The following is a 12,916-nucleotide window of genomic DNA, read 5'->3' as shown; positions in this document are numbered from 1 at the left end:
GAATTTTAGTTGAAATATTTCACCAAATACGAGGGTTGCTATTTTAAATAGAGAATTTCTGAATTTCAATTGACAATTTAACTTTTATATGTGTTAAAAGAGTTTTATACATTATTTATAAACTTATTTAAATGAGTACGTATATATAAAAAATCAGTTATTTATATAAAATATATATTAAAAATAACTTAAAAATACATGTATTTATATAAAAATATGTAGTGTTGATTTTTGGTGTACATGATTAGATGATCGTACCAAATATTTTACTTTGTCAATACTCAACACCTTAAAATTAAACTTAAAAGAAATTCAAGTAAACTCCACAGGAAAGGACACAACTAGGAAGGGAGGAGCAGTGTTAGTTCGGCATTTTCGTGGGTGTATGAGGGAGGAAGTGACACTGTTTATAAATGAAAATGTTTTATCTGTAAAAAGAAAAAAATGACCTAGCAAAGACTTTAACTGTGAACAAGCCCAACGGCTTTATTTTATTTGACTGAATCCAAATTTCAGAGACAAGAGAATACAAATAGTGTGGTACGCAACAAGCTAAGGCACAAGGCATAGTGTGTCACTAGCTAACATAGACTTACATAAACTTTAAATCTCAAAAGCATGTATAATTGATGATGATAGATATATAATCTATTTTATTCAATGCTAAATGAAAGCAAAGCCAGCTGAATTTTAAACTTAATGAAGTTATGGTTAAAGATACTCGATCACAGGACCAAGCGGTTTGAAGGCGGATGGGGGTATCATTGCTGGTCCTTTACCATTTTCAAACGAAAAAGCATTATCAACATCCTCAGTACCTATATTCCCATGGCAGCACTTGAAGGTCACAGTTTCGATATGCATCTTGCGGTGGCATGTCGGTTCGGGGCACGTATATTGGATCAGCCCACTAGAAGGAATGTTATCCAATCGGAGCTTCATACAAGGCCGAAGCGCTTGCTTGGCGAGTTGGACATAGTAATAATTGCAGATAGCGGTGCTAAAGCCGCCAAACCCCGATATATTGGGTTGCCACCAGAATTCGAAGCCCTCGAGCACATTCACCATCACTTCATTGTACCCAGTTAAGATTACATTCTGGCCGTTGGTCACGATGGCCCATCCGAAGTCCAGAGTTTTCATGGAGAGAAGCATTTGAATGTTGCCCAAGTTCATGTTGATGGTTTCAACATTTTGAGTGATGCTGAGGAGTGAGTACTTGATGCTATGCCAAAAGTCGGCTTGAAGGTTTTGCTCAATTGTTGTAAGGTTACATTGTACAATGTTTGTGTTTGTTCCTTCCAGGCGCTTTTCTATACCATCAAGATGAACACGAAACTTTTCAGTCCATTCGCTTGTTCCTCCGTAGAAAAAGACGTACTTCTCTTGGCTCTGACTCGCGTGAATATAAAGAATATTAGACAAGAGAAAGTCTCCATAACTAATATTGTACAGCTAACATTACAGCCAACATTTAATATACGAAAAAAATTATCTAAAACTCTTAAACATAAAAGTATTTAAAACTCAATTAAAAATAACATCTGAAATTTAAAACCAACAAAAGTTTATTTTTAGTGAACTTTATACTAAACTCGTTTGACAACTTACTATAACTTTAGTGAGCATATTTGTAGTGTTCTCATGTGTCAATGATATGTACATACTCTACGCAAATAAAAGTAGCAAGGATTGAAAAGTAGTAGTTCTTACCGTGACCCATGTTTGAATAGGAGGAAAAATTTTAAATGCTGCGGACCAAAACCAATTCCATGGTTGAGAAACAACAGTTGAGATGGTAGCAGGATTGAACGGGAAGGCTTGTGTGCCCCACAGAGTGATCGCGTCCAGTGCATTTTGGTTCAAAATATTTGCACAAGCATCAAGCACCACCACAATAGGTTTACCTCGGTAATTCCACACTTGTTGCAATGCTTCGTAACCTTCTATGGGTAAGTAATATTCCACCACATACCATGATGGCATCGTAGACTTCAAATTCTTAAACCTTTCCCTGATTTCAAGGGTCCAATCTTTCACAATAGGCACCCACACAATCTTACCCTTCTTGTATCCGTGAATCGATGTTAGAGACGTTATCTCATGGTCAATCTCAAGACCAGAAATGAATAAAAACAAGTTCTCTGTTGCTATTAGTTCATCCAGGGTAAGCTGTCCATTGACGAACCAAATTACAATTAGAAACGACAGAAACATAAATTTGCAAATCTATATATAACACACGGCATGGTGTTGAAATTTTATTATTACTTTCGCACTAATTACCAGTTCATTGGTAGCATTTTTGGCAATTGTATTACCAGGATTATCAACATTCTTGGGATAGATTAGAGCTTTGAGGAGTTGCCAAATTCCTACTGATGAAGGATTTTGTAAGACCTCTATACGCCAAATTAGATCTTGCAATTTCCCTGCAATACAAATGAAGATAAACCTTTGAGTTAGTAAGTATAGATTTAATAACGAGAAATGATTTAAATTTAATTTTTGTATTTTTATAATTTAAAAAATAAATGTTAAATTTCTTAATTAATTTTTGCCCGAGTTACTAATAAAGTACTAGAGTGTGAAAGTTGTACTAGTAGCATTTATTTATTTATTTATTTATTTATTTATGTGTGTAGATAACGTAACCTTGTTGGATTCTGATTTCCTGCAAATAACTTTTCAATTGAGCCAGAATATCATTGAGTTTCTGAAGAACCCAAGAATACTCGATCTGCTCGCTCCCCCTGATGAGTCAATCCAACATATGAAAGTAGAAGTTTGATTGTGGTAATATAGATTTGATTTTAACCAATATAAAAAATATAATGAGAGAGCAGCTCGGATGTTAAAATTCGGACATACGTTAGATTAGCACAAGCAAAAAGGGAGAAAATTGCCCAATAAGCGTAAAGAGCACGAGGATCGTTGCAGAGAGTTGGAAAATGCTTTAGAGAGTATGATGATCTGTTTGCAAAGAGCTTCTCCAATGTGATGATCCCCTTTATGAGTTGCAGTGTAATTTTAACCAAATTACTTGTAACATTTGAAACCGATTGAGCGGGCAGAATCCCCTCTTTTGCAAGCGTGAACAGATGCAGCTCAAGCGCGTTCTGCTTCTGGCTCGCTTCCTGTGCCACTGTCAGTCGCAATGGCTTTACATAGTTCAAAGCAAAAGCAGAGAGTGCTATCACTGCTTTAGCATCCCATGCGTAACTCCTCAGCTTCTCAAGAACTCCCACCACTGACTTGTGCGCATTTGATTCGTCGAACGAGTGGCATGTCATCTGTAATAATTATCCAATGTCATTCTAGTATCCGTATACTAAGCTATTTAAAAATATATTTTTAAAATTAAAATAACATTTTTTAAAAAATATTATATGTATATATTATGGTGATTATGGTAGTTATGATATTTAAAAAAATAATAAAAAAATATAATTTTAATTTTAATAACGCTTTATAACCTCTGATTCACTATAAATATAAGCATACTTAAATTCACCATATGATTATAATGAACCATCTTAAATATGTAATAATTTTGATTGGCACCATACAATACAATGAGCTAAGTTATTGTAAAAGTAGGTAATTAATGAGTTGACCTTGCAAGCAATCTCGCTGAGAAGGCTGTAAGCTGGCTGGAGAGCAACTTGAGGAACCTTGTTTTGCCCAAGATCGAGGGTCACTTGCTGAAATAATAATAATATTCAGAAATAAACAATAATATAAATATAGTCACGTTAAAATGCAGTACAATGTTATAATAGTTAGTTAGTTATGAGGACCTGGAGGTCAAGAGAAATGGTTGAGGTGCTAATAACAATGCCAGACAGAACATTGAAAAGAGAATCGACATCATAGCTGATTGCTGGAGCGCCATGGATGGGGCTGATGTTGCAAGAGATCAAATTATCATTAGGCACATTGAATGGGTTCAGCGGGCATATTGGAGGAGCACAATCGGCTGGGAGGTCTGGAATAATTGCAGGATGAGGGGTGGAAGTGGATATGAGTGGAACTCCTGGACGAGACTCTCCTGGCTTCATTATTCCAGGGAATTGAGGGCTTCCGATTGTGTTTGACATTATCACAAAACTCAAAAGAGAACAAGAGTTACTTAGCGCTCTCAGATTAATTAAAGAAGCAGAAAAAAACCAACTCTTCTTAGCTTGTGCGGTTTTGGTGTGCCTCTCCTAGCTGCATACCTTATCCCTATTTATAATTCTCAAGGGGTTACACTTTTTACACCCTCTTTTAATTTTCTTTAATTTGTAGGGTCTTAATATATATAATTAATGACAAGTGTTCCGTGTTCACACTCGCAGACCCAGTTAAAAAATCTAGCATTAATCGATTACTCTAACTAATTGATGTCGGCCAGCATCTTATCACTTGATGTTTTTAATTAAGAGGTTGGAATTTGAAGTCTACTTTGCTATGAAATGTACTCATGTATGATCAATTGTTTATTTTTAAGTGAGAAAAGTTTAAAGGTAAGCAGAATTTATTATATTTTGTTAGTATTTTTAATTATTAGTCAAATTTTTTTTATTATAGTAATTCATTAACATGTTTTTAGTCTATATTTTTAAATATTAATAATAAACTGTTAACAAAAAATATATAATAAATTCTCTTATCCTTAGTATTTTTTTTAAGTGAATAATATATATATGCGTATCAGCGTGTGTGTTTGTTTGTTTGGGGGAAAATATTATAAAATTATTAGAATTTATTATTTTTAACTATTATTTTTAATTATTAATCTAATTTTTTTAGTATAGTAATTTAATAATATATTTTAGTCCAATTTCTATCCAACTATCTTTAAAATAAAGGATAAGTTATTTCTTATAACATGACTAATAGTTATTGGATAAAACTAATTAGTTTACTATGTAATAATAAAAAAAATATATAAGAAATAGAATAAATTTAAGAAAACATAAAAATAAAAATATTCAATAGTCAACAAACATGTTTGATAAGTTTTTTTTAGTTAGTTATTGATTGAATCTTATCATTTTTTATGAACCGTATAAACGAAAAATAAAAATTACATTATCAAATAATAAAAAAAAAGTAGGTGTTTAAATACGATTGAAAAATATTTTTTTTTTTTGGGTTAAAATCATAGCATCAAAATTTAAGTTAGATAATAATTCATTCATAAAATATATAAAAATAATTTTATCAAAAGATGTACCTTAATATATTAATAAAATAACATTTTAGCAGTTTTAAATATTCTATTTAAATATATATTTTTTATTTTATAATATATACTTTTTAAATAAATACCATCATAATAAATTTTTTGAAATGTCCGTCAACATCAGACATTAAACCCAACTATCTAAAAGAAAAAGAAAAAGTTAAACACATAATTTCATGAATGTTAACCAAAATGATGAATATTAACATTTAATCCAACTATCCAGTGATTGTTATAATTTGCAAAAAAAAAAAAAAAATTATACCATAATTAATTGGTTAGATTATTAAAATTGAAGTTAAATTAATTGTTAAAATTAAGGTGAAAACTCAAGTGTAATTAACTTTACGTGAAGTTAATAGTTGAGAGTGTTAGATGAAAATTTAATCAAATTAGTCAAATCATATAACGACTCTCAGTTATTAATTTCACGTAAAGTCGACTGCATCTAAATTTAATTTCTACCTAAAATTAATCATGATAAGCTAATTAATTTCATGTAATAATCATTAGACATATCACGAGAAATAATTTATCCTTTATTTTAAAAAGAATCGAATAGAATTCATCTATTTTTAAATATTATTGATGGCTAATTAATTGAATAAAATAACAAATTCTCTCACTATATATATAGACTTGAAATGAAGTGGTTGTATTATATTTGTTTTAATTGCATATGCAGAAAATTAAAGAATACAGAAGTAATTGATGGCGCGTCTAATGGCGACAGAAGTGGATCACAGATTCTTGTAGCTTATCTTGCATGCATTCAACCTTTTCTTTTTCTTATTCAACTAGCTTGGGAAAAGCATTTCATCATCATATTATTATTTGATTAACTGCTACAGAACATAAAGAGATCCATGATCCGATACATTTAACCTTTTGTTTATTATTTAATTTGCAGATTATTAAGGTTACGTATTGCTTGCATTCTGGACATGTTATGTGACGCAATACATTGACATCACCCATGCATCGTACCACTTTCCCTCCATAATAATATATTTTTGTTGTATAACATCTTAATAATTTAAATACTAAACATATTAGTTTATATTTATCAAACTAAATCAAAAATTGCTACTATGTGAACAAGTTTTATTTTTCTTTCAAATCCCAACTAGGCCTCAAATCCAAAACTGTCTTATGTGTCTTTTTTATTCTACCTCCAACATACATGTTGATCTGGACTCCTTGCTTTTAATTTCTTCCAGTCTCAGATTTAATTTTTGGCTTGCAATTCTCCTTCGATAATATACTTTTAATTTTTCATGAAAAAGAAGAAAGAAGGGAGGCAAAAACACCAAGGAAAAGAACTGGAAGGTAAAAGAAAAAAAAAAAAAAAAAAGAGGGGGGAGAGGAAGATAAATGTTTTGGTGATTCTTTAAATTTTAAACTGTTCCTAATAACCATCCTTCTATAGCATTAAGTAGAGTATGTAATAGTTTTTTTTTTTTTTTTGGGATATTAAAATTCATTAAAATTTTTCATTATTTTAAGATTTGTAAAAAATACTTTTATAAGTTGACTGAATAAACGGATCATACACTAAAAGTCACAATTAAATAAGTAAAAAGTTACGGGACATGTGGACAAGTTGTCACTATATATTAAAAAAATACTATTCTAATAGAATATCTTTTGAGGCCATTTTTTGGTAAAGCAAGATTTTATTATTTATATGTTAACGTTAAATAATAGTAAAAAAATATTAAAAGTATTTTTGAAGAGAACAAATTATCATAAAAATTATTACGTTAATATTTTACTTGTCATATATCTTTTACCTGCAATAAATTTATTGTCGAAATTCAGTAATATTAGCGAGATAAAAAAAGGTCCAAATTTATTTTATTTAGCATTCATTAATTGTTGCAGCAATTAATGAATGCTAAATAATAAATTTATGTCTGTTTTTGGCTAATTTTCTTTGTTTACCAAACATTTCTATTTTATATATATGGAAGCTATGTCTAGAATGAATGAAGCCAATTTGTGGACTATTTAATTTGACTCTTTAATATTTTGATAAATTTAGCTTGTAAATTTTAAAAATTATAGTTGACTTGATTTTGAATTTATTAACCAAGTTGAGTTTAATTTTGGGTAATTTAGCTCATTAGTTCATTAACTTATGAGTTATTTCATATATATATATGGACAGAGTTAGATAAAATATTAGAAGAGTTAAAAATATTTACACAAAAAAATAAGACTAAAATAAAATTTTAAGAGAGATTAAACTGAAATTTACATATAAGTTATATGTAAAAAATTAAAATTAGGAGATCATTATCCCCCTTTAGTACAATGTAGCTCTGCCCTTATATATATATATATATATATATATATATATATATATATATATATATATGAATTTTTTACATGAAAATGAATTTATAATTTTTTATTGATTTTAATTATTAAGATTAAATATACCTAATAATAAGAATAAATAGTCATTTTTAAATTCTAACCATGAAAAATTCTAACGTTGATAAAATTGATTATAAAAAATTAAAATAAAAATTTTATTCGTATAAAATAAGTTTTGTTCGACAAAAATAATCCATTATTAATTTTTTTTTAATAATTCTGTAAATACCCTTTTCCTATTCTAAATCGATTTATCTCCTTTCTCTTGCTGTGCAGGACGGTGACAGTTGCGGCAGAAATGGTTAAGAGAAAAACACCCCAACCGAACCCACAAATAATACCGTTTCCAAGTCAAAGAAAAAGTCCAAGTGTTCCTCATCCACCCCTAACCCCACAGACTGCTGTTTTGTTGGAACTGCATTTCGCCAAACGAGGTCCGAGCCAAATGGCCTGCACGCTATAAAGGATCGGTAACAAAGTCGGTCATTCCATTTTCTTTTTTCTTGTTTATTTTACAATTACTATATTTGGGTTGTGAATTTTTTGAATGGGTATAATATTGCAGTGGAAAGACTAAAAACGGCAACGTTTTGAAGGCTAAGTGTCATTTTCATCAAGCTACAGTAGATGGGGTTCTTTTTAAGTTTAATGACCATGCCTATGTTAAGATTTTTTTTCTTTCTCATCTTCTGTGCTTTCAATTTCTTCAATTTTCTCTCGTTTCAATTAATTGTTCATTCAAGAGTTGTAAATCTGGTGTGTTATTGTTCAGTTTTATTCTGTGATATTGGTAATGTAAAAATACTTGAACTTATTAAAATAATGTTCTCGTCTTCTTTACTCTAATTGGGACGTGCACACTAACGTGGGAGTAAAATTTGCAGTGGCAACTGCAATAGCAGTGGTGGCTGTGGCTATGGATTGCAGGGAGAGAAAGGGGATGAATCAATTTAGGATGAGGGAGGGGTATTTACGAAATTATCAATAAAAATTTATAAATAAATTATTTTTGTCTAACAAAATTTATTTTGTATGTGTATAATTTTAATTTTAATTTTTTATGGTTAATTTTGTCAGTTTTTGAATTTTTTATAGTTAAAAATGACTATTTATTTAATAAATAATATACAAAAATGTATTTATTATAGTCATTAAATTCATGTGTGAATGTATTTATAGTCATTAGATTTATATCTATTGCTTTTAATTTGTATAAAATTATAACTAATAAATTTTATCCAAATAAAATTAAGTATTTTTTATAAGTGAATATATTTTTCAAAAATATGAAATAGAACTTCTTAAAAATATATTTTTTAAAAAAATAAAAAGGGTAAAGTATACTTTTTGTCCCTGAAATTTGACAAAAGTTTCAAAAATACCCCTAAGTTTTATTTTGTTTTAATTTTGTCCCAAAAATTTTCGATTTGCATTAAATATACCCTTGGTGGCTAATTTTTCAAAAAATTTAAGACCAATTCAACAACAATTTCATAAGAACAACCCTCAACACAAGCAAATTAAGTATCATTTTCATGCATTATTGTTAGATTGGTCTTAAATTTTTTGAAAATTTAACCGTCGGGGATATATTTAATGCAAATCGAAAATTTTTGGGACAAAATTGAAAGAAAATAAAACTTAAGGATATTTTTGAAACTTTTGCCAAACTTCAGGACAAAAAATATACTTTACCCAAATAAAAATAAGTATTTTTTTTAAATTAATCTAAACTAATTTTTTTATTACGTTATTAATAATTCTAAAAATAATTTAATATTTTAAAATTTATTGGGAGAAATAAAGTTCTTTCTTAATAATTATTTTAAGAAATTTTTTAATATAAAAAAATTTATATATATACATATATATGAAAATTTCTTTAGTTTTGTTGTCAAATTTAATCCATAGCTTTATTATGACCTTATTATTTCATCCCGTATACTTCATTCTCGCGTTACCATCATTCTAGAGAATTTGGATTCTCTAAATGTTGGATATTTATTTGAGAGAGTATATTTTTTCTTTCATATTTTCTTTTGTTCCTACCTATGAAATAAATGATAAGAGATCATCATATTTTACTCTCTCAAATAAAATCTAAAATTTAGAGGATCCAAATCTCGTTCAAAAAGTACTTGATCGCATTTTAGGCTTTTAAAAACTAACGTAATATAGGTTAGTTTCAATCAATTTTAAAAATACTTAATTTTTCATTTTGTTAAGATTATCTTTTTTAAGAAGTTCTATTTTATATTTGTATAAATTCTTCAAAAATATATTCAATTATAAAAAGTATTTTAAATTTTATTTGGTAAAAAAAATTTAATTATTTTAATTTATGTATTAGTTATATTTTAATAGAAATTAAAAGCAATAACTATAAATGTAATGGCTAACTATAAATGCATTCACACATGAATTTAAGTACTATAATAAATGCATTACACGTATATTATTTATTATGTGCATTTCATCTTAACCATTAAAATCAATCTAATGACTATAAATACATTCACATATTTTCGTATAAAAATCTTATTCTCATAACATACATTCCCATATATATAATTTGAATTTTTATTTGAGAGGATAAAATGTGATCTCTCACATTTATTTTATAAATAGAACAAAAAAAAATACAAAAGAAAAAACATTCAAGCATGACAGATCATATATATATATATATATATATATATATATATATATATATATATACTACTTATTATAATTTATAAATATTTATCGTAATATACATCGCTTTTTTTTTTTTTTTAATTTACAGTAAGTGTGCAATGTATCTGTATTAGTCTTGTGATATAATATATGTTATTCGGTTAAAAAACTCAAGGTAAGTTGAGTTATAAAAGCATTGTATTTTTGCAATTATGGAGACACACTTCAATTTTCATGGGTTTAGTAGCAACGAGAAATTCATTCCTAGTTGTCTAAAATCAGTATTTTAGCCAAAGTTATCGATGGATAAAATCCATCACTAAAGTGTAAAAAGAGCACAAATTAACGATGAATGGAAAATTTTGTCAAAAACTATTATCACTACAAGAAAACAGTTTTATTGTCACGCTTTTAAAACGTGGGGAAAAGTTGAAAAAAGCTTGGCGATAGCTTTTCGCCATGTTTTTTGAACTACCGTCACGCTTCTGAAAGGGTGACCTTTGAAAGGGTGACGGTTGCTCTATCGCCACGCTTTTGGTGATCTATCGCCACGTTTTTTCTTTTGCCACGCTTTTTACAAATGGCCACCCTTTAAAGCGTGACCGTATGTGAGAGATATGGCCACACTTTTAAAGCATGGTGATAGAGAGAGCTATGGCCACGCTTTCAAAGCGTGACGATAAAAAGAGATATGGCCACACTTTTAAAGCATGGCGATAGAGCAAGATATGGCCACGCTTTTAAATCAAAAATTGCTACTATGTGAACAAGTTTTATTTTTCTGTCAAATCCCAACTAAGCCTCAAATCCAAAACCGTCTTATGTGTCCTTTTTTATTCTACCTCCAACATACCTGTTGATCTGGACTCCTTGCTTTTCTTCCAATCTCAGATTTAATTTTTGGCTTGCAATTCTCCTTTGATAATATACTTTTAATTTTTCATGAAAAAGAGAAAAGAAGGGGGAAAAAAAAAACGCCAATGAAAAGAAATGAAAGGGAAAAAAAAGAGAGGGGGAGAGGAAGATAAATGATATTTTGGTGATTATATTCCTTAAATTTTAAACTGTTTCTATCCATCCTTCTATAGTATATAATTAGAGCATGTATAGTTTTTTTTTTTCTCGAGATATTAAAATTCATTTAAAATTTTCATCATTTTAATTAAGATTTATAAAATATATTTTTATAAGTTGACTAAATAAACAGATCATAGACTATAAAAGTCACAATTAAATAAGTAAGAAGTTACAGGACATGTGGACAGGTTGTAAAAATATATTCATTAATCCTTTTACCATATAAAAAATACTATTCTAATAGAATATCCTTAATTTTGAGGCCATTAATTGATAAAGCAAGTATTTATTATTTATATGTTAACGTTAAATAATAGTAAAAAAATATTAAAAATATTTTTAAAGAGAACAAATAATAATTACCATAAAAATTATTACGTTAATATTTTACTTGACATATATCTTTTACCTGCAATAAATTTATTGTCAAAATCATTCTTTATAATTATTTAATCATTGATGATATGATAATAAATTTGAACACATCAATCATTTTGACAAATTATATGGAAGCTATGTCTAGAATGAATCAAGCCAATTCGTGGATTATTTAGTTTGAGTCTTTATTAACAGTTTGATACTTGAATTATAAATTTTAAAAACTATACTTGAGTTGAATTTGAGTTTATATATTAAATGAATTAAGTTTAATCGAGTTTACATAGGGATGTATCTGATGAGAATGAGTTTTTTATATGAGAATATGAAAATGTATGTATTTATAGTTATTGAATAAATTCAATTGTTAAAATTAAATATACTTAATAAATAATATATAAGTAATGTATTTATTATAGTCATTAAATTTACGTGTGGATGTATTTATAGTCATTATATTTATAACTATTGCTTTTAATTTTTATTAAAATATAATTAATAAATAAATTAAAATAATTAAATTTCTTTATCCAAACAAAATTAAATTATTTTTGAAATTGAATCTATTTTTCAAAAATATGAAATAGAACTTCTTAAAGAATATATATTTAAAAAAAAAATAAAAAATACGTATTTTTTAAAACTAATCCAATACTAACTTTATATTATGTTATTGATAATTCTTAAAAAAATTTAATAATATAAAATTTATTAGAAGGAATAAAGTTATTGTAACACCCTAATATTCAAATCTTTATGCTCGAGTCATAAGTCAATGATATTACGGTGGTATGACTCTCGGGTGGATTTTTAGTATATAAATATAAGTATATTTGAAGGGAGTATTAATCGAGAAGCCTGAAAAGAGTAAAAATAAAATTGGGAAGACGTATCACTCACGTTTTGACAACTAAAAGATAAGGCGTGACGTCAAAAGCGATATACAGATAAAGGCATAAAGAAGAGTAAGAGAAGTACAGTACATGAATATATAGCATAAGTAAATAGTCACTAGTCGCGACCCACGAAGTTTAGGCCGGCTAGGATACAGTATAAAAGTAGATGACAACAGTATCTCCTAATCTCTCCCAAAGAAACATAAGAGCCTCTATAGGCAAGTTCAAAAGATTTCACTACATAATATAAGCTTTTCAAAATAAAGGTGGAGAGATT

At 28.1% G+C, this 12,916-nt stretch overlaps 1 protein-coding gene across 1 annotated transcript; it reads right to left on the bottom strand.

The window, feature by feature from the left end:
* Positions 1 to 460: 460 nt before the first annotated feature.
* LOC107618731 (protein SIEVE ELEMENT OCCLUSION B) lies at positions 461 to 4,246 on the bottom strand. Its single transcript, XM_016320871.3, has 7 exons — positions 3,801 to 4,246; positions 3,618 to 3,704; positions 2,872 to 3,293; positions 2,656 to 2,753; positions 2,287 to 2,432; positions 1,714 to 2,172; positions 461 to 1,392 (listed from the first exon to the last, which is right to left on the bottom strand). Exons 1-7 carry the CDS (start codon positions 4,098 to 4,100, stop codon positions 712 to 714), a joined length of 2,193 nt encoding a protein of 730 aa, XP_016176357.1. The 5' UTR covers positions 4,101 to 4,246; the 3' UTR covers positions 461 to 711.
* Between the last annotated feature and the right edge of the window lie 8,670 nt (positions 4,247 to 12,916).

This window comes from Arachis ipaensis, chromosome B9, assembly GCF_059453495.1.
Source record: "Arachis ipaensis isolate K30076 ecotype BB chromosome B9, ASM5945349v1, whole genome shotgun sequence".
Taxonomy (NCBI): domain Eukaryota; kingdom Viridiplantae; phylum Streptophyta; class Magnoliopsida; order Fabales; family Fabaceae; genus Arachis; species Arachis ipaensis.
The sequence above is the reverse complement of the archived record's forward strand: the minus strand, read 5'-3'. Positions and strand labels throughout refer to the sequence as shown.

Excerpts from the sequence above, each read along its gene's own strand:
- LOC107618731 (XM_016320871.3), bottom strand. The coding sequence starts at position 4,100 with ATGTCAAACACAATCGGAAGCCCTCAATTCCCTGGAATAATGAAGCCA. Across the intron at positions 3,705-3,800 it reads CCATTTCTCTTGACCTCCAG|CAAGTGACCCTCGATCTTGG; the intron begins GTCCTCATAACT and ends TTATTATTTCAG. Across the intron at positions 2,173-2,286 it reads AAAATGCTACCAATGAACTG|CTTACCCTGGATGAACTAAT; the intron begins GTAATTAGTGCG and ends GTCAATGGACAG.